Source organism: Cololabis saira, chromosome 9, assembly GCF_033807715.1.
Source record: "Cololabis saira isolate AMF1-May2022 chromosome 9, fColSai1.1, whole genome shotgun sequence".
In the NCBI taxonomy this organism is placed as follows: Eukaryota; Metazoa; Chordata; class Actinopteri; order Beloniformes; family Belonidae; genus Cololabis; species Cololabis saira.
Genome location: NC_084595.1, coordinates 22,886,602 through 22,911,592, shown reverse-complemented (window position 1 = coordinate 22,911,592; position 24,991 = coordinate 22,886,602). Strand labels below are relative to the sequence as shown.

At 40.5% G+C, this 24,991-nt stretch overlaps 3 protein-coding genes across 4 annotated transcripts in view; 1 reads left to right on the top strand and 2 right to left on the bottom strand.

Annotated features, from left to right (window-relative positions):
• Positions 1 to 12,455, top strand: part of igsf9b (immunoglobulin superfamily, member 9b) — a 37,288-nt gene extending 24,833 nt beyond the window's left edge. The window contains exons 7-22 of one of the 2 annotated variants that reach the window (XM_061730849.1): positions 21 to 162; positions 498 to 643; positions 794 to 936; positions 1,038 to 1,178; positions 2,094 to 2,210; positions 2,300 to 2,450; positions 2,557 to 2,668; positions 3,171 to 3,346; positions 3,440 to 3,678; positions 4,222 to 4,306; positions 4,419 to 4,589; positions 4,731 to 4,767; positions 5,574 to 8,882; positions 9,524 to 9,690; positions 10,505 to 10,716; positions 10,904 to 12,455. In XM_061730849.1, coding sequence (XP_061586833.1) covers positions 21 to 162; positions 498 to 643; positions 794 to 936; positions 1,038 to 1,178; positions 2,094 to 2,210; positions 2,300 to 2,450; positions 2,557 to 2,668; positions 3,171 to 3,346; positions 3,440 to 3,678; positions 4,222 to 4,306; positions 4,419 to 4,589; positions 4,731 to 4,767; positions 5,574 to 8,882; positions 9,524 to 9,690; positions 10,505 to 10,704 — 5,336 coding nt within the window. In that variant the 3' untranslated portion in view covers positions 10,705 to 10,716; positions 10,904 to 12,455. The remainder of the gene's footprint in view (positions 1 to 20; positions 163 to 497; positions 644 to 793; positions 937 to 1,037; positions 1,179 to 2,093; positions 2,211 to 2,299; positions 2,451 to 2,556; positions 2,669 to 3,170; positions 3,347 to 3,439; positions 3,679 to 4,221; positions 4,307 to 4,418; positions 4,590 to 4,730; positions 4,768 to 5,573; positions 8,883 to 9,523; positions 9,691 to 10,504; positions 10,717 to 10,903) is intronic. The other variant, XM_061730850.1, reaches the window with a different exon arrangement.
• Positions 12,456 to 14,460: 2,005 nt separating this feature from the next.
• gatd3l (glutamine amidotransferase class 1 domain containing 3, like) lies at positions 14,461 to 18,537 on the bottom strand. Its single transcript, XM_061729927.1, has 7 exons — positions 18,324 to 18,537; positions 18,192 to 18,244; positions 17,996 to 18,109; positions 17,725 to 17,856; positions 17,510 to 17,602; positions 15,261 to 15,426; positions 14,461 to 15,149 (listed from the first exon to the last, which is right to left on the bottom strand). The coding sequence occupies exons 1-7, from the start codon at positions 18,438 to 18,440 to the stop codon at positions 15,015 to 15,017; spliced, it is 810 nt and encodes a 269-aa protein (XP_061585911.1). The 5' UTR covers positions 18,441 to 18,537; the 3' UTR covers positions 14,461 to 15,014.
• A 463-nt stretch (positions 18,538 to 19,000) lies between these two features.
• On the bottom strand, positions 19,001 to 24,991 carry tmem127 (transmembrane protein 127). Its single transcript, XM_061729926.1, has 3 exons — positions 24,346 to 24,991; positions 20,473 to 20,637; positions 19,001 to 20,370 (listed from the first exon to the last, which is right to left on the bottom strand). Exons 1-3 carry the CDS (start codon positions 24,581 to 24,583, stop codon positions 20,060 to 20,062), a joined length of 714 nt encoding a protein of 237 aa, XP_061585910.1. The 5' UTR covers positions 24,584 to 24,991; the 3' UTR covers positions 19,001 to 20,059.

Here is a 24,991-nt window from a genome sequence, read left to right as displayed (position 1 = left end):
TCTGCTTTAATCCCAAAAAGGTCCTCCACTCATCATCATTTCCCCAGAGGACACCACTCTCAACATGTCCCAGGATGGAGTTCTGCAGTGTCAAGCTGATGCCTACCCTTCAAACCTCACTTACGAGTGGATGAAACAAGGACAGAACGTTTACCACATTGAGTGAGTCCACGAATTTGAAGAATCCATCAACATACTTGAAACATCGCCATATATTTCAAATATTTTTAGCTATTTAAATGGAATGTTAGCAGCAGCATTTACAGGAATCAATCAGGTATCTTTTTCAAAGCTTTCTGCTAATGCCATTACTTCTAATAAGATTATTGATAACATCATGTGATGATGAGCACACAGTGAATCTGAGACAAAGGAGATTACTCGTCGGGTTAGGAGGTCTTCGAAAGTTAGCCTCAGACACAAAAGTTTTATTTAAAAATAATCATTTGTATTTGTTTGGCGTCACAGACATTTTTTTTCTATATTTTCCCTTTTAGGTCCCTTAAATCCAGAGTGAAGATTTTGGTGGATGGAACGCTTCTTATTCCTAACCTCATCCCAGAAGATGCTGGCAACTACACCTGTATCCCAACTAATGGGATACTGAGCCCACCTTCAGCTTCTGCACATCTAAAAGTGAAACGTAAGTCTATGTTAGTTTATCCCCTCATTCCCTGTAAACCTGCTGCTCAAGGTTGGAGGATTCAGAGTGGGACAACATTTCCCAGCATATCTTAGACTAAGATTTCCCTTTGTTAGATTTTGTTGATTCATTCTCGCTCCATTGTCTTAGATCCTGCACGTGTTGCACGAATGCCCCGAGAAACATACTTGCCATCAGGCATGGAGGGGGTAATTGTCTGCCCTACTCAGGGTGATCCTCCTGTGCTGTATGTCAACTGGACCAAAGATGGAAATGATTTGAATCTCGACAATGTAAGAGATGTTCTCATAAATGAGATGTGTGCGAGAGTGGAGTTTTTCACAAGGAAACTGGAATCCAAGTGTGAATGTAATTCCCTTTCTCACCGGTCTAGTTCCCAGGTTGGATGGTGAACTCGGAGGGCTCGGTTTTTATAGCTGCAGCCAATGACAATGCTGTGGGCATGTACACCTGTACCGCCTATAACAGCTATGGCACCATGGGCGAATCTGAGCCCACCAAAGTCATTTTACAGGTAAGTCTGGCTTTCTTGAGTGAGACTGAGGTTGGTTTTAGTTTTTTTTTTTGTTTTTTTTCAAATGTTGGTGAATACATGTGGAAAACAGATTACGTTGTTTGATTTTTCAGTTAGTTTGGTGAGACTGAAGTTGTTTTCAGTTTAGGGTTAAGCTGCACCACAAGCCCCTTAACGGTTAGTACTATCATTGCTCAATATCAGTCTTGGTAGAGCGTCTTGTAGCCATGACGACCGGCCTGAAGCGGAGAAATTATTCTGTTTATAAATGATGCATGACTGTGGATGGAAATGGCTCCTGGCATTACTTACTTTTGGTAGTTGCACCCCATAGTTAGAATAGAAGAATAGAAAGCCTTTATTATCATTATACTGGTACAATGAAATTAGGCAGCAGCTCCGTCAAAGTGCACACATGCAAAGACTATGTAAACAAGTACTGTAAACAACAAAACAGGAAACATAAATATATATATATATATATATATATATATATATATATATATATATATATACATATATATATATATACACACTATAAAAATGTACATGAATGGGTGGTGGAATATTGCACTTGAATGGATGGAAGAATAATATTGCACTTGAAAATAGGGAGAGCTGTGAGCCGCTGCATCTGCACGCGCCACCATCTTGGTATCAACCTGTAGTTGGGTCGCATTGTGGTCACACAACAGCTACAAACAAACTGCATCAGCTCCCCGAGTTCCCTAACAGCCGTACCGATACCACCTCTTTGGACAGGTCTCGGTGTAGTTCCCAAAGGAACTCGTGCTTAGAAGTCCTTTGGACCAACCTCAATCATCGTGCCATTGTGAAAACACCCTGAAAGAGAAAAGGTTTTCCAGTGATTGTATGCAGTTGTCCAGAAGCACAATGGTTCTGTCCCTCTTCTAGGACCCACCAACTTTCCGAGTCTCCCCTCTGGCTGAGTATCTCCAGGAGGTCGGGAGAGAGTTGATGATCCCCTGTGAAGCTAGTGGAGACCCCGCTCCCAATGTAACTTGGAGCAAGGTATAAGACAATTTCCACTTCTGCAGAATCTCAGTCATGTGTGGATAATGAGCCTACTTACCACAACATCTGGATGTCATTCCTCACAGTTTGGCTCCACTCCTCGTTCGCCGTACACCATACTGTCAAACGGCTCCCTCCTCCTGCAGCCATTGAGTAAAGATCACCACGGGGGCTGGGAGTGCTTGGCCTCTAATCGTGTAGCAACCGTCAGTGCAGGGACTGTTATTGTGGTGCTGGGTGAGCTGCTCAGCTTTATCTGCAAATATCAAATATACTTCCAGGTGACACTGGGAGATAGTTTGTCAGCAGTTTAAATCATAAGAAGGGTTTTTCTGGTCCACAGGCACCAGTCCTCATGTTGTGTCCTCAGTCACCGTCACCATGGAGATGAACCAGGCAAACGTGTCCTGGGTTCCAGGCTTTGATGGTGGATTCACCCAGAAGTTCACTGTATGGTCAGTAGCATACAATACATACAAGAAGACACATACCCCTCTCACCTATGGAGGATTTTTTGTGCCAAAATTAAATAAATAAATAAATACATCATTAATTAATTAAAATGGGAATTAAATACATCATTAATTAATTAAAATGGGAATTAAATATATCATTAATTAATTAAATGTGTTTAGTTTGACGGGTGAAACTGACAGTTTTACATTTCATGATTCACACACAGCAACACGAAATCATTAATTAAATGTGTCATTAATTAATTAAATGCTGAAATAATAATTTTTTTTTTACTTAAAATGAATTGTATTTTAATTAATTCATGACATATTTCATACTAATTTTAATTAATTAATGACATATTTAATTAATTAATGATATATTTCATTGCCATTTTAATTAATTAATGATGTATTTATTTATTTAATTTTGGCACAAAAAATCCTCCATACTCACCAAGAGCGATTACGACTAAAATTCTTTGTCTTCATTCTGATGCAGGGTAAAGCAAACATCCAGGGGGAAACATGAGTGGGCATCTTTACCTGTGCCAACATCCAAAAACTACCTACTTGTGACTGGGCTACTTTCTGGCACTGGATACCAGTTCAGTGTGCTGCCTCAGAATAAACTCGGCTCAGGACCTTTTAGCGAAATAGTATCAGTACGAACAAAAGGTTCGTCCTCGTGAACGTTATTTCCTTTGTTTTCTTTAAAACTGTTCAGCTCTTACTTTAAACCACTGAAAGAACATTGGACTCTGTTTTTAGCTGTGCCAACAGAGAGACCTGAACCTGCTACCACTGTCCAAACCGTGGATGCGCCGATGCTCCTGTCAGTGAACCGGACTGAGCGAGGAGTTCTCCTTCAGTGGCTTCCTCCCGAGGCGCCGCTCTTTCCCCTGACGGGATACGTGCTGCAGGCTCGCCGGGACCAGGGCCAGTGGCTCATCCTCAGCAGCAACATCAGTGCTAACAAGACTGACCTACTCGTGCAAGGACTAATAAGGGTAACTAACTTTTTTTTATTATTATTTATTTATTTCGATCATGTGCTCAATATGGTACACTCATTCATAGCATATCGTGTAATCATTTGGATCAAAAAGGAATAGGCTGAAGCTCTGAGCTTATAAATGCCTACCCTTTAACCTTCACATTATTATTATTATTTACACTTTCTGCAACAAATGCTTTCTAGCATTTCCACCCAAAAAAGAAGCAAACACAAAACACAAAAAAAATATATGTAACAACAAAGAACCAGTAAGAAAGGAAAAAAGGAAAAATAAATAATATATAGTCCCGATTAAAACAGGGACAAAAAGATCAGTAAACATTACCTGCATAATTCCATAATTCTCTCTCTTGCATCTTATCCTTCAATCTTGTTGGTATTTACCAATCATGGTCTGTTTTAAACTATTTTTAAACTGTATGATGTTTTTACTTTGTTTAAGATTATCTATAACTATTGTTTACCTCACACAGTAAAAGCAACATATTGCAAGAATGCTGATGAAATAATCAAAGGCATGAATTCACTTCCGTAGGACTCCGTTTATGATCTGAGGCTCATGTGTCGCAGCAGCAAAGTGCTCAGTGAACCCAGTGAGTCTGTGAGCGTATCCACAGTAGGTAAGGTTTTTCAAAGCTTACTCACAGATGACTGTTAGTGGATATTTATAAAATGCTCATTGTTTTGTATGGATTTAATTTTTGAAAATCCCTGACACTGGACTGATACCAGGCATGGAGATGTACCGCCTGCGCCCAAGTTTCTTAGAGGTCATCCCTGAACCGCTGTTCGCTGGCGTGTTAGGAGGAGTGTGCTTCCTTTTTCTGGCCATCATCCTCTCGTTGGTGACGGCGTGCTACATGAGTCACAGGAGACGGTGTAGACGCAAAAACAGAAAACAAGGTAATACTTAAAGGTTTTTTTTTGTTAAATATGTAATTTGTTTAAATTCTGCCGGTGAGCACTTTAAACACTGCACATGGTTGTACAATTTCACTTTTGCTGTTGTTTGACCTTTTGACTGCTTTTCTCACATTTTTGCAGACCTGCCAACTGCTTTCCAGAAGAGCACATCTCAAGGGTTAGTGCTTTTATATTTTATGATGCATGCCTTGATATCATGGATTTTATTTAATGAAGACACCAAACTACATCACATACATTACACTGACTGCGTTTCCATGCATCAATAACCCTTTTAAAACCCGAATATTGTCAATAACCCGAATTTGCACGGCCATGTAAACACCAATAACCCATTTGAATAACCCGAATTTGCTCATATTCGGGTTTTTAAAATCCGGAATATGACCCCTGGGTTACTCCTTTTAAAACCCGAATATTCGGTCACGTAAACGCCAAACGGAATATCCCCATCAAACGGAACATGAATTTGTTTTCTGCGCATGCTCTGTTCGCAAGGAATCCTGATCTTTTGAGTCCAGGAAGTTCTTATAAACACGGAGAAACACAAGACCACGCCACACTTTTGGAGTGGGGAGGAGACTAATCACTTCATAAATGTAATGAAGGATATGAACATTTTGGCATTTGTAGACGGTAGAAAGTACCGGGATAGCGAGATTTACAAGAAGGTGAGCGAAAAGTTGCGCGAAGTAGCATTTGTTTTGAATTTGGATACAGGAAGAAGAAGCGGAAATGATGGGAATTGCGTCATGTTCTCCACGTGTCGCTGGTTTGATCCAGATATCCCACATGATTCATTACCATGTAAACGGAATATTCCGAATGCTTCAGTAACCGGAATATTAGCAATAACCCGAATTTTGACTGCATGTAAACGTAGTCAATGTCAATCTCTGATGTAGAAATCATTTGCAGAGATTTGCAAATTGTTGTTTTATCCCCTTTTTTCCCCTTTCTCAGAAATCGCTCACCTCCTCGTAGCCCGGACAGCGTCCTCAAGTTAAAGCTGTGTCCACCTCTTCCCTTCTTTCCCACCTCGTCTTCACAGTCCGATCGTTCCTCCTTTGATAAAGGCAGCCGCGGCGAATACAGTGATCAGCGGAAACAGCTCTTGTCCAACTCCTCTCCACCACCTCATTACACACTCTTTGAGAGCCACCTGGGTTCTCAGGCGCCCTCCCCAACTGCCCTTGAGTCCATTTCCAGAGGCCCGGATGGACGCTTCATTGTCCAGCCGCTACCTGAGGGCTCGAGCCCCTCAGGCAAGAAAAATATAAAGAGAACCGTACTAAGTAATGGTGGTGCTAGCGGCTCAGGGAGCAACAGGACATCGTTCAGGGACTCGCCAAAGTCAAGCATTTTGAGCATGGGGAAGGATGAGAGAAAGGAGTCTCCTCTCACGGTGGACATACCAGAGCTGAGCCGGCCTCCTCCTTCCCCCGGGAGAGTACGGGCCATGGCCAGAAACTTCTCCCGTCACGGCTGCTTTCACTCAGATGACGAGCAAGCCTCAGAGACTCTTTTGGAAAGAGCCAGCTTTTATTCAGACAACGGTGAGAGAAAGAACGGTGATTCTCTGAAGAGGTATCGCATGGCAGGCTGCACTGAAGACCTGTTCCCCAGTTTGGGTAGGAGAACAAAGCTTCTTGATAGAGAACGAGACAGACCACATCACTCAGGATACCAGCCCATGGATAGTACCTTAACTGATAACAGGACCCTGGTATCGCAGCTTGAGAGCGAGCTGGAGAGGGAGAGTGTGAACAAGTGTGCCCAACTAGCAAAAGAGAGGGAGGAAATTGAAAGAGAGTTAAAAGATTATTCAGCTGAGCAGAGACATCGCAGAGGGAGGGAGGAGCCGCAGTCCAGCAACGCTGGAAGCCCTCAAAGAGATGCTCCCAAGTCAGAAGAAGAGCCTGTATGGAAGCCACAAGATGTCACTATCAGGCACAAAAACAAACCCTCTGGCGTAACCAGTCGGGTGTCTGACTACAGGAGGGCGTGCTACTTTGGCAGTGCCAGCAGTCCCCTGGACCGGCTCCCTGCAGCTCGCATACAGTGGGACATAAGTCCAGTTACATCCGTAACCAGCCTCATACCTGTTCAGAGCTCTTGCGAGACCCCGCTGCCCGAGTCACAGTATCCTCGCACGCCGAGAGAAGCCACGGATAACTCTCTCGCTGTGGATTCATCACGCTCCCCCGTCACCCAGAACACCTCCCTCCCAACGCTCTCCCCTGACGTCTCCTCTGAAAGCCCTGGTCCGTGTCCTGAAGCAACAGAAGGAGTCACGTCGTCCAGTCCTCGGAAAAGGACAGATATGTGCACAAAGTCCAACTCTGAGCAAAGTGTAAGGGAAAAGACACATGACAAAGGCCTCGCTTCAAGGTCTGGGCTCCGGGAATCACCAGCCAAGGCTCTCTTGGTCACCCATGAAAGGCCTGAGAGTTCAGCTTCTGCATCATACCATCACACTGGGAGAACTGCAGAAGTAGGTTACACAACCACAAGGGCTTCCAGCCCCTCTAGTTGTTCTACCTTACCTTTTGGACATCATGGAGGTGGAGCAAAGGCCAAAGATAGAGAGACCGGAGGCCACGATGACCAACGCAACTCAGGGCTTTACTCTGAGTTGGAGATCGAAGGTGTCAGAGCACGCTCTAGGAGGAGTGACAACTGTCTTTTCTCTGATAGCCCCAGCCCCATTCCAACTTTAACACTTGTAGAAGAGGTTGAGAGCGACCAGTCTCAGTTTTCTGTGCCCAGGATTTCCGAATCCTTCAGGGCCAAGCCTGCAGCCCCGTCTCCTAAAATGTCCCCACTCCAGACAAGTGCAATTCTTGAATACCTGAGCCTTCCGGGTTTCATTGAAATGAGTGTGGATGAACCAGCCGAAGGAGCTACAGTCACAGACACTTCTGGACAAAGATCTGTGCTAACTAAGCCTGACGTGGTCCCTAAAAACTGGGAGGTTCATGTTCAGGAGAATCTAGAAACTGGCTCAAAGCGACAACAGACTGATTCTGTGGGTGCTGCAGAGAGCTGCTCTGGGACAAGTAAAAAACAGGACAATAGATGCCCCCCCTATGTGGAAACCAGAGTAAGATTCTCTGATGAATCAAGATTATCCTCCACTGGTCTGGAAAAAACCAGCAAACAGCTCTACGATGAGAAAACAAGAATTCGAGTCGGTAGTAGCAGGTCAGACAGGCCTGAATCCAGACTTGGGTCGAGGTCGGCGTATACCTTGTTCAGTGCAGCTAAAGGCATGGCAGATATCGTTTCAAAACACTCTCAGAGTTTTGTAGACAGCAGGGAGTTTTTATCAGAGCAATCCCAAAGACAAGCTTCTCAGGGAAGCAGGACTAATAATATTGTTTCACGAATAACTCAAGCCCCGGTGCCGTTTCTAAAGAAATCCTTAAGTATAGGCCCCTGTAGGACTCTTTCAGGTGTGGGACATCCTCGTCCTTTCCTTAAGAAATCCATCAGCTTAGGATCACAGAGGTGGGAGCATTTTGAGAGCCCAAGAACATACATTTCTGAGAAATGTTACTGGGATGAATTTCCAAGCCCGGATGTGAGGGTGAAGTCCTACAGTTTAGGCCGCACGCCACCTTCCTTCCCCAGGCCGGGCCCTTCCTGGAGGGAGTACGCCCCATTTAGGCGTCCCAGCCTGGGGAGTTTAGAGAGGCCTCATCCTCCACAAAGACCCTTAGCTAGTCCTTACCTCAACCCCTCTATGTACCCCCCCAGACAAACCTCCATGTCACCACTGCTGGAACCTTCTGATCCCCGACGGCAAGCCACCGTGTTCCCAGAGTCCTCCAGGTGGTCTCCCTCTTATCACGAACCTCTGCGTTCTGCCCATCACTATGTCCCCATGCCCACCTCCATCCCCGTTCCCCAGTACCAGCACTGGCCGGGATCCAGAGGGGAAAGCATGGGAGCCATGGACTCCAGGAGAGGCCCCCCCAGGTCCTACCTGCCCCGGGGCATCAGCTGGCCCTCTCCTTATTACGCCCCCTTCCCACACCGCGAGGGGGAGGGCTACAGACATCCGGACAGGATGATGGGGAGGAGCGGGGACGTGGAGATTAGGGATGGGGGGAGAGCCAGTTATGCCAGTCAGAGCAGCGGCAGAGGCAGCGCCGGTCTCTTCCGACAGTCCCTGTCCATCACTCCCACGCTGCTCAGCTCCCCTGAGACCACAGAGGAGAATGAGCGGCACAGAGCCGAGATGGAGCCGCCTAGGAGGAAATTGAAAAGGTGAAACGCCCCCACAGCTGTATGGAGGATTTTTTGTGCCAAAATTAAATAAATAAATACATCATTAATTAATTAAAATGGGAATGAAATATATCATTAATTAATTAAATGTGTCATTAATTAATTAAAATTGGAATGAAATATGTCATTAATTAATTAAAATACAATTCATTTTAAGTAAAAATATATATTTATTATCTCAGCATTTAATTAATTGAATGATGTGTCATTAATTAATTAAATGCAGTTTTACATTTCATGATTCACACGCAACACGAAATCATTAATTAAATGTGTCATTAATTAATTAAATGCTGAAATAATAAATATATATTTTTACTTAAAATGAATTGTATTTTAATTAATTAATGACATATTTCATTCTAATTTTAATTAATTAATGACACATTTAATTAATTAATGATATATTTCATTCCCATTTTAATTAATTAATGATGTATTTATTTATTTAATTTTGGCACAAAAAATCCTCTATACAGCTGGAATAACAAACACACTGGAAAGCCGCTGCAGACCTATTTATCTATGTTGCCAAAATATTATTCATTCTGATGTTTTGTTTTTTTTTTTCCTGTTTGTAATCCATGTTAACTGACCGCTTGTTTTGTATATTTCATTAGAAGGAACACATCAGTAGATGAGAGTTATGAATGGGACTCTGCCGATGCCTGTGTGGACTCCGAGGTCCTGGAGGCCACAAGGTTTGATCAATCACACATGTTTCAGAGAGGCAAGGGTGATATTAGATATGATCAAACTCGTGGCCTCCGGGATCAGAGACGAAAAGGTAATCATTTCTCACAGACTTTTTTTTTCTATTATTAACCTTTGTCTGGTGTCAGCTTTCTGTTACCATCTCCGATGTTAACGGGTCGGTTTTGACCCGTGTTTTAAATTAACCTCTAAAATACACTAAAAACAATTATCCATCATCCAATTTGTTTCTCATCTCTTGGTTACATTGTTAGGCTTCCTTATCCATGAAAATATTGGTTTTAATATTTTTGGTATGGGACTCTGGGCCTTTTTTTTGTCAGTTTAGCCCTTAATTTCAATTTTAAAAACTGGTAAAATGAGCCTCAAGAGAATCATATGAATAAATAAAAGGTTGTTGTGTTACCTGGCTATTACGGAGAGGTATTAGAACACATATCTTAAATAAATTTGTTTCAGTTATTTTTTCATTTTAATATTATTAACTATAGTAACATCTATGGTGTTATGGGTAAATTTCGACCCATTTACTTCAAGGAAATGGAAAAAAGGTAAAAGGTAACAATTTCAACCAGAGCATTTTATAATTTAGTGAAAAAAAAATGTTGGATATTATTTTGTTGAAATAAAGGTTCCTGACAAAGTCAAAAAGCCTTGATGCAATAAACGCATTTTTGTGGTAGTTTTATGAATTTAAAACCTAAGAACGGGTCGGTGGCGACCCTAACAACAGACGAAGGTTAAATGTTGCATGTATGTTTGTGAGCGTGATGCTTGATCCGTTGATGCTGCATGTGTTAATCTTGTGCGCTAGCATTGTGATTTTTGTAGGCTTGTCCCATGACATTCCCATCCATGCCTATCCTGTCCCTGATGCCCTTCCCCAGGCCCATCTCCCCCAGTCAGCCCACCAGTTTTCAACCCTCCTCGCTGCGAGTCCAGCCGCTCTCTCAGTGAAGCGCGCTTCAACGCCCTTCGCCTGGAGTACCAAGAGTACAGGCGGGCCCAGGAGTCCGCCTGCTCCCGTGAGCGCTGCCTCAGCCCCGGCCACGATTCAGACTCTGACTCCAGCTCAGCACTGCTGTAGCAGCTGAACTTGGTCCGTTACTCTTCCTGCCCTTGCACTTCTTTCCTCTTTTTTCCACCTCTCATTGCTTGCCTGCTTGAATCCTTTTCCTGCCTGCTGCTGTGGGACTTTATGCATGTTTCTGAGTTTAAATTAACCTTTTTGTTGTTTAATGACTGTTCTCTGATGTTGTTCTGCTCTCCTTGTTCTTTTTAAACAGGTGCATTCAAGGCAGATACCGAATGACATTTATAACGCAGAGACGGCAGCGTTGGAGAGCTGCACCCTGGAAACCTTTTGAAGCTTTTATCTTGTGTTAAGCAGTTTGAAGAGATACCAACCCTCTGTGTTGTGTGCTGTCAAATCTCTTGCTACAACTTCTCGGTTGTTTTCCAATATGTTCTGTTCTTTTTTTTTTTACTTGTTTGCTTACATTTATAATGAATCAGAGACGGATTCTTTTATTTTTTTTTTTAAATGAAACTAAAATTGCTGTATTTTACAATATTTTTTTTTTCCTTTTTTAAATTCTGACAATCAGACACCAAGTAATAAAATTATCACAGAGACCAAGAAAAGTTCACGTTTTAGATCTAAGACCTGCTTTTTTTTTTAACAACAGGCTGCATCCAAGACTTGCCTTTTGTTGTAATAAAGGATTCTTCTGACAATTATGAAGGTCTTCATAGTATAAAATGTGACGTCTGTAAGCAGAAATGTCTGCATCTGTAATGGTGCCTGTGATGCCAATCAAACTGTACTTAAGGCGTTCTACAATTCCTCCTTAACATGACAATGTTCAAATTACACAACTTTAAGATCCCATGATAACTCTTACAATTGCAGATTCAGAACCTCCTGGCAGCTTTATAACACAAACAAAACTTTACTTTGAAGATATTTATTGGCATCTCTGATTTTACTCCTGGTTGCCTGGAACCATTTCCCGTTACACAACTGTTCTCTGGCTCATTAGTCTGCCAGTATTTATTCATAATGTACACATGTTTATATCTAGGTTAATATGGACACATTCCTGCTGTTGTGTTGTAAATTCCTTCTCGCCATTTCATCAAGTGAAAACATGCTACTTTTCTCCACCTGAATCAGAAGTTTACCCTGTGATTTATTAACACGCATTGGAAAACTTGACAAGAAACACGGTGAAAATTTTTATTTTTTTTTGCCTTATTTGTGATGTTATTGGTCAAGTTGACGAGCTATATTCAAACAAAGCTGATCAGAGGATCACAAGTTATCTAACAGCCGTTTTACAGATTGTATTTCTTTGTATTTATTGAGATGAGTGATGATATGCAACATTGTTTACAATTCACATCACTGATGTGGAGGCAACACTGTGAATATTTCAGAAACTTATATATGGGATCTTTTAGTCGGGCATTTTCACGTTTTAAACTTCTGGCCGAACATTTAGTGAGTTAGCTGTATACTTCGATATTTGAATTATAAGTCTGTTATGAATTTTGTGCCCATAAACCGACTGTAAATGTCGTTTTTTTTTCGTTTTTTTTACTGAATTATAACATAATTTGTTTTTATACATCACCTGACAAACAGATGTAAATTTTTGAAGCTGTACTTTGAGAAGAGTCAACATTTGGACTATTTTTACTGACATTTCTCAGATTAAAAACCCTCGTGTGGAGCGAGTATGCATTTGTGATGATGGCTTTGGAAGCTTTGTATAAAGTGGAAAATTTTATATCTTAACAGCTGGTTGTCATTTTTATATGTTTGGAATTAATAAATTGTTACATTCTGAATGTATCAAACTGAGCGTGACTGCTGCTTTTTAGGTATTTGAGGAAAAACCTTTTCTCAAAGAAAAGTAAAAACATTTCCATAACTATGACCTTAGAAAAAAAATAGATTTTCCTAAAAGTCCCAAATTGAAGATAAAACAAACCCAATCTGAATGAGATTAAAACATTAACATAATTATTATGTATATTACATCATTTACTTTTCCGTGAGTAACAAGACTGAGAATATCTGAAGATAACGATCAGGTCAGTTTTACTTACAATGATCTTACAATGTTTGAGACTGTCACAGACATTTGTCTACCCTGATAACACATACTTGTAGAATTGCATTTTAACATCCAAAAGATTTAGATTTAGATTAGATTTAGAGCGACATCAGAAACGAGGATAAAAGAGAATAATTACAAAAACTGTTGTGAATAGATGTTTTAGGAATATAAGTGACACCAAGGAGTTTTTTTCATGTCAAAATCTCAGTATCCGTTTCATTTGAAGAAAAATGTGATTTCTCTTTTGAGATGCCATCTTGCTCCCAGCCTCACGTCCCTGCTATTAGCAAAATATCCCCAAAATTAACTTTGAACTCATCCCTGAGCATAGCTTTTTACAGCTCCATGTCCCACATTAACAATAATGAAGTAAGTTCACAGAGCAACAGTGGACGTGGTGGCAGAGGCAACTAAGAGTCACAAAAAATAATGTAAAATCACCCAACAAAATGTTTGGTGGAGGCTCGTTTCCTTCAATATGTATCTCTGAACCTAAAGAATAACCAGCTAAAATGAGAGTATATTAACCTAATAATAAATATTCCTCCTATCAAAGGCTGCTGGGTAGCTCATTTCATTGATTAATGTTATAGGTAGTTGTCAGATTGGCATCATCAACTGTATGACAGTGATGTCACTAACAGATAACCAACACTAAAGCACTTTGTGGATGGGGTGCAGAGGCGTGGATGTGATTTTATGTTCTTTTGACCCCAACTGCTGTGAATGTACTCAGATTTTAGATTTTATTTCTCTTATTTATTAATTATACTCAATGCATATTTTTCCCGTATTTTGTGCTTGTACTGAGTGTGGGAGAAGAAGCCAAGCTGGAGGATTGTGTTTGCAATCAGTTTCTTGTGGCTTTAAATAGACTTAGAACATTAGAAGCTGTCTAAGATTTACTCTTATTCAGTCTCGTTTTGGGATTTTCTTGACTTCTCTTCCATCATTGCTTTGTTGAGTCTCTTAGTAATCGCTGCTGTGATGTCCAGTAAAGCTGTGTGAGCTGGTTTCATCATTGCTGATGCTGACATGATACCTTAAAGTGATGACCTGAACAGAAATGCAAAGTTACTTTGGATGGTTTTGTTGATTGCAGAGATGGGAGACGGCGAGAGCTAGACAACGCACCCTAAGATCATTTGTTTGAGGTAGGATATGTAGAATATTCCTTTGAATGAAAGTTAATCCCCCTTTTATTATGTTGCTTCAAAATATAGATTTATCGCTGAAGATATACAAAATGAAACATCTCATTATGTGTTGGGATTGAGCCCCAGATATCTTTTGGTCCAATTTAGTTAATGTGTAGACATGAATCCAATAGAAATATTGTAAAAAAGAGACAAAGTAAGCAGTTCAAGTGAGGAAACCCGCCATTATTTCAGAGTTAAAGTGGATGCGTAGGACTGATCAATACTTACTGAAAACAGTTGACGTTATTGCTGCACAAGGAAGTCACAGATTTCATGCAAAGCTTCATCTGTTTTCCCTCTTTTGGATATAACACAATGCATTCTTTCCCACAATGAACTCTAAACCAAATATATGGTTTAGATGAAGACAATGCAGTGTAGAACAAATTTGTATAGTCCCAAACACTATAAGTGTGTGGAGATATCAACACTGGGACATGAATCCACATGAATTCCTCCTCCCTCGTTTGGGAATAGCACAGATAGTTTGTCTCTTCTCCAAATGAAAGGTGAGTCATCTTTTTAAAGTCAGGTTTCAGCAGGAGGAATGTAGAGTACATTGAGAAACATGTCCAACAGCTGCTTTTATTAGCATAGTCCAGGGATTTAACTTCCTCATTTATGTGTAACTGATTGATTGGGGCTTCTTGCACCAGCAGCCACTTTGTCCTGCTGTTTTTGGTCATTCTTTACCACACTGAAACTGCTATATAGCACTAAAGCTGAACACATGACCGTGATGATTAACGAATCAATCTGAGGATCACATAAAATTTCTGCCTATTATACACAACAACTGAAGTCTTCGGATGTAAACCTTAAGTCAACATTGACAGAACATTGCTGAGAAGCCCCTGGGATGTGCAGATCTACTTTCATTGATTTTTTCTTTTTGATTCTTATACTATACATTTTTACCTATAATACAAACTAACCATCAACCAAACACATGTCATTTTCCCTTTAATGAAATCATTGATATTATTTCAGATAAGATTTCATCACATGAAGAGGTAAAAACTGGATGTTATTACCAACAATTACTAATTCTTTTCCAGGCTTGAAACCGCACATCATTTGCTTGACAAGCGCATCACATGGTTGACCATATTTCCAATACCGTCAAATATGTAGTGATAGTGATACTCCGTCTCCCACATGAAGGATGGTGTGCTAACCACTCTGTTCTTCTCATCCACATAGGCTTCGTGAAAGAAAGGGTTAAGGTTGAAACAGAAGTTAATTCAGCTTAATGTGATGAGACAAACATGATGAGGAGATATCCAAATGATTTCTATCCTTTCTACCTGAAAGGATATGTAAGGCTCACGGACATTGTGTTGAGCACCCATGCCCTTCACGGCCTGCACCATGTTGGTGTGAGGCCAGTTCCCCCAGCGGGTGTTGTCGTCATGCTCGTAGCCCATGGTAACCGCGATGCTGGGCAGAGCCCGGCAGGCCAGCACAGTGGCCATGCTGGCCACGCTGAAAGAGGAGCAGGAAAACATGGTCTGATGAAGTCGTGATTAACAGTTTAGCCTGACCAAGATGGGAAAATATCCAGTTTGGTTCAGTCCGGTTGGGTTGGGTTGGGTTGGGTTGGGTTGGGTTCAGTTAGTTTCGGGTCAGTTCAATGATACTGAATTAATCCCTTTAGGGAAATTGTATTAAATGTATAATGATAGAATTATATGCATATACACACAATATAAGGAAATAGAACTATATTATATGTTCCTTAGCAAAGGATCACATCACAGAATTTAAGGCCTGAAAATAAAATCTCTCCCAGTATAAGAACTGGTTAAAGACTGGAGAATCCTTCAAAGAGGCAAGTTTACAGACTGACAGGCTTCTCTCATTAAAATACTGTCAATTAAAACCTGAGAAACATTCCAAAAGTTAATTTAAAGAAAAAAATGAAACCATTCTGTAGTAGTGAATTATGGAATAATTAATGACTGCATAATAAGTAATTCTTTATTTGAGCAGATGCTGACATGATGATTTCCTGGAATACATCTCAAGAGAATATTGATAGCGATCTGAAGTTGTGCAGGCTGAGTGGAATGCATAATCTGTATGAATAAATCTCCTTTTTAGGGTTAAATCTGTGCTTACCTCTGAGGGAGGTCACAATAAATACCAGAGGTGTATGATCCAGGTGCCATAAAGTAAAAATCCTGTCCAGCAGTTGTTCCAACCGGTCACTAAACCAGCTCCTCTGCAGGTAGATGGTAGGTCGTTAGTGAAAACCCCTGTTCTAAATGTACAGGCTGATCCAGAAACATGGCAGGGTTTTTACTTTATGGCACCTGGATTATACACCTCTGCTAAATACTGACCTTTGCTTGTAGAATCATTTTGTGAATATTGTGTGGTTTAAATTAGTGTACATATTATCTAGAAGTTGCCGCTATGAATCTTTCTGTGGTTGATGCCGATTATGAATAAAGAGCCACTAATCAACATCTAATACTATCACTGTATTTTAAGTTTTTATCTTAATAAACGGATTGTAAACTAAACATGGACGGACATTTTATAATAAAACAACAAGGGCAGGGGCTAAAAGTTTTACACAATATTATACATTCAAAAAGGTTATCAATGTTCATTGTGTCACCAGGTTCAGAAATCTTGATTTAAAAAAATCTTTTAAATGTACACACCACAACCCAGTTTAGTGTAAAAAGGTTCCTTGTTGGCTCAAAGTCTTTCTCAGCATTAATGGCAACAGGCAAGGATTACTCTCCTATGGATGTAGGGCATCGGTCAACATACTGTTTAACCTTTAGTTGTCATGGTGACCGCTACCACCTCCTTCCAGCTTCCAGCTCAACTCCTTAATTCCTGTAATCCCACTTCTTCTGCCACTTGGAATCTTCGATTCTGCACTTGACATCCCGTGCCCTCTCATCTGACCCTGTCACCGGTCCGCAGAGCAGCCCACCTCATCAATCTGATTCAGATCAATAATTTGTAACAGATTGCATTATGGCAGACCATTTGTGTTGCAGTCTTTGTTCTGTCTTTGTTCTGTCTCTGCCTGGAACAGTTGCTTTCATGTTGTCCAATTACAGATTAAGAGTGCAGACTATTTTTACTGCACCTGCCCTTCCTACTGTGGTATGGGAGAGCCAATATGAAGATTTTAAACGCCGAGCCTCTTAAAGCAAAGTGAAAGACAAATTACACATTTGAAACAGTTCGCGAAGCATATTTTTAACAAACCTTTTTGCTTTGTTTATGTATTAAATCTCACTGAAAACTACGAATCAAATTCCCATGAGTCAAGAAATATGTTTTTGTGACAAAGGGGGCTGCTCTGTTAATGAGCTTAATTAGATTTGATAATTGGCTTTTTTTAATGCTATATAACAATTGAAAACAGGTCACACTATTTCGTATTTCCTAAAAATTTGCTTTCTGAGAAGTGTAATGCAAATTGCATACACACATGCCTTACAGTTTGCAATTTTGCCTCATATTGTAAATTTTAAGAGGTTATTTTGTACTTCCAGTTGACTTCAGTACTGAGTCTCAGCAGTTTGCAAATGATACATACCCAATAGGCTTCTGTGAGCGATGGAAATCTTTAAGCACCCTTTCCGCATCTTTTTGGAGTTTGCAGTTTTTGCCATCCTTCATAAAAGAGGACCTAAAAAAATGTTTCAAATATGTACAGATTTCTACACATTTAATCATGAAATGAAACTCATTTCACTCTGCTTTGTGTGTCAAAGTCTCAAAGTGATTGGTTCATATTTCAATAATCCTCACAGATTCTTGGTGATTCCGTGGCCTCCAGGAAAGATAACGGCATCAAAGCTCTTTACATCCAGCGTGGATAGATCCTCCATTTGCATCTTTAAATGACTGTGGCTGAAGCGAGCTGACTCCGTCATCATGTTCCTGGTTAGTGGCCAGATATAGTCAGAGATACTAATTTTTGGAATGAGTCAAGTCAGTTATCTAATCACGCACAGATAAACAAGTCACATAACTTATCTTGTTACCTGGATCAAAAAAAAAAGGTTTAAGTGGTACCCACCGGTTCTCTCCAGAAGCAGGTTGCTTTTTCATGTGGTCCATCACTTGTGTCTGCTGTTGATTTGGAGCAAACATCTGGAAGCGAGCACCATTTCGGCTCAGGTGGTACATAGTGCTGAAAACAGTAGTTGTCAGTTCCCATCTTTGCACGATATGTTTATGTAATGTTCTGAAATTCTTGATATCTTGATACTCACTAAACCCCCTCGTGGATGTCGGTTCCATCCCACCATCCACATCCTGAGAAAACCTGGAATACATTGTATCACAAATCACAGCAATGTCTGCACTGATCTGATGCCGTTCACTGATCACATATTTGATCTTACCACTGCAACATTGGTATTTCCCCAGTTGCCATAATCACCATGGTGAACAAAGCAGACAGGCTGACGAAAAGGAACAGCCAGTGTTTGTTTTGACAGCAAAGTCCTGGTAGCCAGCATGACTTAATATGAGCGATCAGGAGGAAAATGCAACTTCACAATTGCCACGGAGCCCGTAAAGACTTGTGATGGTGCTGATATTCACCTCACTGAGCCCGTCCGTATATATACCACTATGTTGTGGCCAAATGACGTTGCCAAGTAAGCTTCATTGTCTTTTCACGCCTTGAGTTCTTTCTTTCCCGGACATCCTTCCCTATTAATCCCTTCCTTATTCTTCTGGTGAACTTGAACCATTTGCCACAGACTTGACATTATGGTGTGTCAATGCCTTGATCCACTTAGAAATTGGTATTTTAGTATTTATTTGTCAGGAAACGGTGTGAAACACTTTTGTACAAGCATAGTGGCATTCAATATGCCCTTTAAAGTCCATTAGGTTGTAAGGCTCTTACTCTCTTTAATGCCAGGTTGCGTCTAGACGGTGAACTCAGAAATACACTGCACAGTGGAAAAGTCCCCACTAAACAAAGTTACAAGTTGCATGTAATGCAAAATGCATGGCAATTGGTGAAAATTCAAGAAGAGGAGTTGATGACAAGTAAAAGATGAAAATTAGGTGCTAAAATATGACACTTACTTTATTATGACCACTTTATGTATAAGCAATCAATATTTACATACTTGTGATAGAAGTGAGGAACAAAACTCAGAAAATGGCATCAACAGAACAATGTAAAACAGACCAGATTCACCACACCGGTCACAAATTCAAGCATCAGCTGAAACCTTACACGAGATGTTTACATAAGATTCTGGCTGAAACTTTAAAATCTGGACCCTAAAGAACTCATGAATTGGAAACACACAATGAAGTTGTCACATATGGTAATCACAAATTACAAATGAATCTTTAAAAAATACAATTAAGATGACAAAACATATTTTTGACCCCCCCCCCCACACAAAAATCGCTATTTCTCTGCATCACACAATACATACCATCATCCCTTCTATGAACACCACAAAGATCTCTCACAGTTTTTACTCTTTTTTTGTTTTGTTTTGTTTTTTCAAGTACAGAGATGGAAAACTATTATGCCAGTGACAGGTGCTTGCAAAAAACAAAAAAAAAGATAGCACATACAATAAATACTTTTTTGGGGTGTTTTACATAAAATGACTAAAACAATTGTGTTAGTGTGCATGTAATTCAGCATCTGTGATGTATAAGAAAAAAAGAAAAGAGAGACACATGGCAAGCAGATTAAATCACAATGCTGCTTAGCAAAGCTCCATCCATGTCCAATCACTGCAGCTGCTGACAAAGTGTCAATAGCCCGTGGCTGCTTTATCAGTTTGTGCTGAGCACTGTTCAGCACTCCTTGCAGTTCAGTTTTCTTTACATGTAAGGACCAGTTCCTGCAAGCCATTTACATGCAAATCATTAACCACTTCTGTGGTGAAAGTAAGAATTACCACCTAAATTTCTGTCACCACTAAAGAAAGCTTTCATGCACCCAAGCCCTGTCATTCAAGGAATCTGTGCACCAACTATGTGCACTGTTCACTGCCAAAAGTATTTGCAAAGATATCCATTTGATAAAGAGTGTGGTTTGCACATCAAGCAAATAGCTGTGCTGAAAAGGAAACAAGGTCAGTCTGCCAGATTCTTGGCATTAAGGTGTGTAAGCAGGTGGCGGCTGAAACTGGTTGGCAATGTCATAGTCAGCAGGGAAAGTCTCGCTGCTGTCCTCCATTTCTGAGAGCAGCTCTAAGGCCTGCTCTTCCTCCTCGGTGGGATAGTGGCGCAGCAGGTTTGCGGCTGTGGCGAGGATAGATGCTCCGCCTGCACCTGCCACCAGGTAGAAACTGATGGCAAATGTGACGTATATGAGAGAACCGTGATACTTTTTGTGTTGCTGCTGTAGAGACAAGATCAACTCTGAGGCCCAGTAGCAAAACCCGATGACTGTGGCACACTGCAACACTAAGAGGACAGAGAAAAAGACAGTTAAACAAGTTTTTTTTGTTTAAAAAAAAATAAATAAAAGACCTGGGAGAGAATAAAGACAAGATGACAGATCAGTACCTGTAAGTATATGTGCAAAAGCGTATCTACGTGTGATCTTTAGGGCAGGGTGTTTGGGCCCAAAGACATCCAACAGGAAAGCAGTTAGACTGCACAGGATCCCCAGGAAACAGAAGGCAGCTATTACCCTCAGCAGCAGGATGGTCTGCGGGTTCATGCAGTAATCTGAGGAGGCACAGATATCACATTAATTATACTGTTATAAAAGCATAGGGCTGTCTTCCTTCACTTTACCATTCAATCAACTGTTTCACACTTCCTCAGTGTGAAACAGAAAAAGAAAAAGGTTAATTTCTCAACTCATACTACCACTTGTTGATTATGCAGATATTGTTTATCAAAATAATCCAGATACCCATCTTAAACCTCTGACTGTATTATTTAATTCATTATGTAGATTTGTGTTACGTTGTCCTTTCAGAACACATCATTGTTTTATGTTTGATTCATTGAACTGGTTGCAACCCAAATCTCACTGGCTTCAGTTCCTGTTTAAATGTCTTTATTTTCACTGTCCTCCATATTTAAAAGAACTCATGATTCCATATAACTCTCCATACTCAGTCAGACATATGAATTTTCCTTTTTTCTTTGTTCCTAGAATTTCAAAATAGGTTGGTAAAAGATTATTTAATTTTAAAGCTCCATCAGATTGGAATGATCTTCCTCTCTTTTTGCGTTCTATTACCTCTATTCATTGTTTTAAGTTGTCATTATACTCTCATCTTAAAACAAATTGCCTATGTTTTTAATTTATTTATGTATTTTTTGTTCTTTTTTTTCGTATTTATTTTTCTTTTTTTTCCTCGCTGTTATGTTAATTGTTCGGGTTATACAATTAGTCTATTTTGTAACTAGACTTATGTGGGTAGGAGTTGTGTGTGGGAGGGTTTGTTTTATGTCATGTATGTCTATACTGTAATGTGATATATTGTAATCAGAGGCGCCCCTTGCCAACAGGCATACCAGGCAAATGTTTGGGGCCCCGAGCCAGAAGGCGCCCCAAAATCATCAAGTAGTGCCAATATAATACATGAGGTAATCTAGCTCAGAGCAGCTTAATCTGTTCTTCTAATGTTGAGTGTCACAGTCAGGACACCTGCAATCAACTTGTATATTCAGCTAGCAGAAAATAAAATAGTTATCTTCAAAACTTGTCCTTCAGCTATCAAATCAAAGCTGCGTCCAGTTAAACTTAAGTGACAAGCTAAGAATGCTGAGAATTTATTTGCAAGAAATGTATAAAAATGTGCTACCAAGGTGCATGGATGGAAATAATTGTGCGCCCTGTGCTGGTGGTGTTTTTATTTTATTTTGAAACAATACAATACTGCACCTAGTGCTGGGCGGTATACCGGTTCATACCGAATACCGGTGTTTATTTTTCTTATGATATGAATTTTTCATATACCGTAATACCGGTGAGTATGTACAGTAGCGTACACAACGTTGGGAACGTAGCGCCGCTGGACACTGTTTGTGAGGGGACTGTTTAGCAGTAGTGATGCACCGATTGTTCAGTAACCGAAATTGTTCGACCAAAAATGGCAAAAAAAACCCACTTTCGGTGTTCGGTGGAATAAGTGGGAAAAAAAACGAACAATTAATAACGGCGTTGTAATATAAGGAAATAGACTGGCCGCTCCCGTACCGGTTGCAAACCACAAACATAAATCGTTGGCCAACCAAAACGTAACCACAGGGCTCCAGACTGCGACCAAATGCTCGCATTTTGCGACCAAAATTTGAGTATGTGCGACTAAATTTCATGTCCACTCGCACACGTGCGACCAGTAAATTTGCCAGGAAAAAAAAATATATATATATATATATTTTTTTTTTTTTTTTTTTACACGTTAAACGTGGAAGGGGTGCGTCAATGAACCAGCATATTTGCAGGCCAATGAGTTTGAAAGGGTTTGTAGTCGGGGGATCTATTTATTTATTTCGTTTAATTTCACCAGCTCAAAGCAGCTATTACGCCCGGACCACATTTAATGCGACACAACACGCTGCCGCCGCGGCGCGCACATAAAGTTAGAAGAAGAGATGGCGGGTATGTTTGGTTTTAGTAACATCATGCTCAGGCAATGAGTCTGCAATGGCCCAGACGGGAGACACATGTAGCTCAGTGCTTAAGTTTTATTTTTAATCCACTCTATATTCTTCTGGTTGTTCTCCGATATTTTCCCCTAAAGCCTGAATTATGGTTCCGCCTTAAATCGACGCAGAGCCTACAGAGCCTCTGCGTTGTTGTAACGCGGAACCATAAATCAGCCTTCACCCGGTACATCAGAATCAGAAATCAGAATCAGAAAGGGGGTTGCCAAGTTTGTTGACACACACAAGGAATTTGTTGTGGTGATTGGTGCAATACAGTAAAAGTAAAAAATAAAAATATAAAAGCAAACAAGTATATGGAGATAAAATAAGAGATAGAATAAAGTAAAATGTATAAACAGAAATAAACAGAAATGTACAATATGAGGATTAAAAAGTGCCGGATATGAAACATACATAGGTTTCTCTAAACATCTGTCCCCGCTACAGTTTTAACTAAAAGAAAATGTTCTCCAATACAGCAGCTCTCATAATTTTATTTTGAACACTGCCAAAACTCTAACTTAAAACGTAACTAGAACTTAAAATTTGCTTGACACAAATGAAAGTTACATTTTAACACGTGGGAAAAACACCTAACCTTTTAAGTGATGTGTGTTATCAGGTGTAATGGCATTTTTAGGTTAGAAATAAGAATATTTCTTGGTAAGATCCTTAGTTATTTGAGTGAAGGCAGTGAATTTGGTCGACTGGTGTAAGTTCAGGGTTTTAGTAAAGACACAAGTAGGGAAATGTTATTGGCCAGTACCCCCAATATTTGTACATTTGTTAAGTACTGTGTTTAACAGTTAAATTCATGGCTGAAAGGTTACTAAGCACTTTGTTACCAAGCACTTTTTTATCATGTGAATGTATGTTTTTTTTATATATAATGACAGTTTACTTTATGTTGCGGCATCTTTAAAAGTGCACAATAAAATGTAACACTGCATTTGAAACAGCACATTGTGGTAATTCATTAATCTATTATGAAATACGTATTACTAATACACTGAAATGTAGTAGAAATGTAAAAATTTGGTTAGCGTGTCAATAAACGATGTGCGCTCCTAAAATTTCTGATTGTGCCCCTAAAAATTTTCAGTTAGGGGCTACTGTGCTCCTAGTGAAAAAAGTTAGTCTGGAGCCCTGAACCACATAAGAATTTTACCTGACATTCACCAGGAGGTGGAACCAAAACAACATAATGCTGGGAAATTAAAAAATGTTCCGTTTTTTTATGTTCAATAAATAGAAGCATGCCTAAATCAAATTTATTTGATTTATGCATCCTCCTCATGACAGTAAAATAGGCCATTCTAAGCCAATTTACTGCAGCAATTCCTTTCCAAATCATTAGAAAATGTGGTTAACACCCAGTTGTGCATGAAAAAAAAAAATACCGTGATATACCGTGAAACAGATATCATTCTGAAAAATACCGTAATATAAATTTTTGGTCATACCGCCCAGCACTAACTGCACCATTAAAACAAATGTTTTTCTTTCACATTTCTCGTTAGTATCAGATTATCTACTATATAAGGTTGATTAATTAGTTGGAGGGGCCCCCTGTGAATTTTTGCCCAGGGTCCCAAGAGACTGTTGAATCGTCTCTAATTGTAAAGTATGTTTTCTTGGGACCCCCTTGAAAATGAGGTGTTGCATCTCAAGGGGCTAATCCTTTAATAAATGTTAAACACCACTAAGCATTAATAGCGAAACACTCTAAACCAACTGCGGGTCTGGTTCTGGTTCTGGTGCGGGTCTCACCGTCCAGCAGCTTGGGATCGATATATCCCAGCACGTCCGCCACCCCCAGCTCCTGGCGGGGGCAGGTCCCCCCGTGGACCCGCAGCCAGGCCGGCTCGGCCAGGGCCGTGCACAGCGCCGTGATGGACAGAGCTCCGGGCAGCGCCGACACCAGACTCCGCTCCGGCTGCTTGGGCGTGGAGGAGCCGGCTCTCCTCCTCCTGCCGGCGGGGGCTGCGGGGCCCGGCGGGGCGTACATGATTACCGATCAGCTGATCGAACTGGAGGTTCTGCTGTCCCTCTGACTCCAGTCAGTGTGAGGAATCAGCCTGATCTGATCACCGTAGAGTTCACACGCTCCCAGAGCTGCTCTGTCAAAAACAGCCCGTAAGGCGGAACAAGAGCAGCTGTTGATAAAAGCAGGTTCTGACTAAGAACAGCTCCAGGCCCGCTAGCTGTTAGAGCCCACGGAGCTAACTCACTATACACGACTAAATGTCGGAAGATAAAAGTTAACGTTTTGATAAATAAAATAGATAAAATTTTTGAGAAATAAAACCGTATAGCGCACTATGCAAACTAAAAAGGCGACCAGGTTTCCACAGAAAAACTAAGAAGAAAACAAAACAAAAGAGACAGCTTCCGCGAGCTTCCTCTAAAACAGACT

What these genes read in the sequence shown, in the direction of transcription:
- gatd3l (XM_061729927.1), bottom strand. Translation starts at nt 18,440, where the DNA reads ATGCTGGCTACCAGGACTTTGCTGTCAAAACAAACACTGGCTGTTCCT. An exon ending in GACATCCACGAGGGGGTTTA is followed by an intron (nt 18,110 to 18,191) that starts GTGAGTATCAAG and finishes TACTGTTTTCAG; the next exon opens with CACTATGTACCACCTGAGCC. An exon ending in CCTGCTTCTGGAGAGAACCG is followed by an intron (nt 17,857 to 17,995) that starts GTGGGTACCACT and finishes GCCACTAACCAG; the next exon opens with GAACATGATGACGGAGTCAG.
- tmem127 (XM_061729926.1), bottom strand. Translation starts at nt 24,583, where the DNA reads ATGTACGCCCCGCCGGGCCCCGCAGCCCCCGCCGGCAGGAGGAGGAGA. An exon ending in CGATCCCAAGCTGCTGGACG is followed by an intron (nt 20,638 to 24,345) that starts GTGAGACCCGCA and finishes GTGCCTCCTCAG; the next exon opens with ATTACTGCATGAACCCGCAG. An exon ending in TTTTGCACATATACTTACAG is followed by an intron (nt 20,371 to 20,472) that starts GTACTGATCTGT and finishes CTGTCCTCTTAG; the next exon opens with TGTTGCAGTGTGCCACAGTC.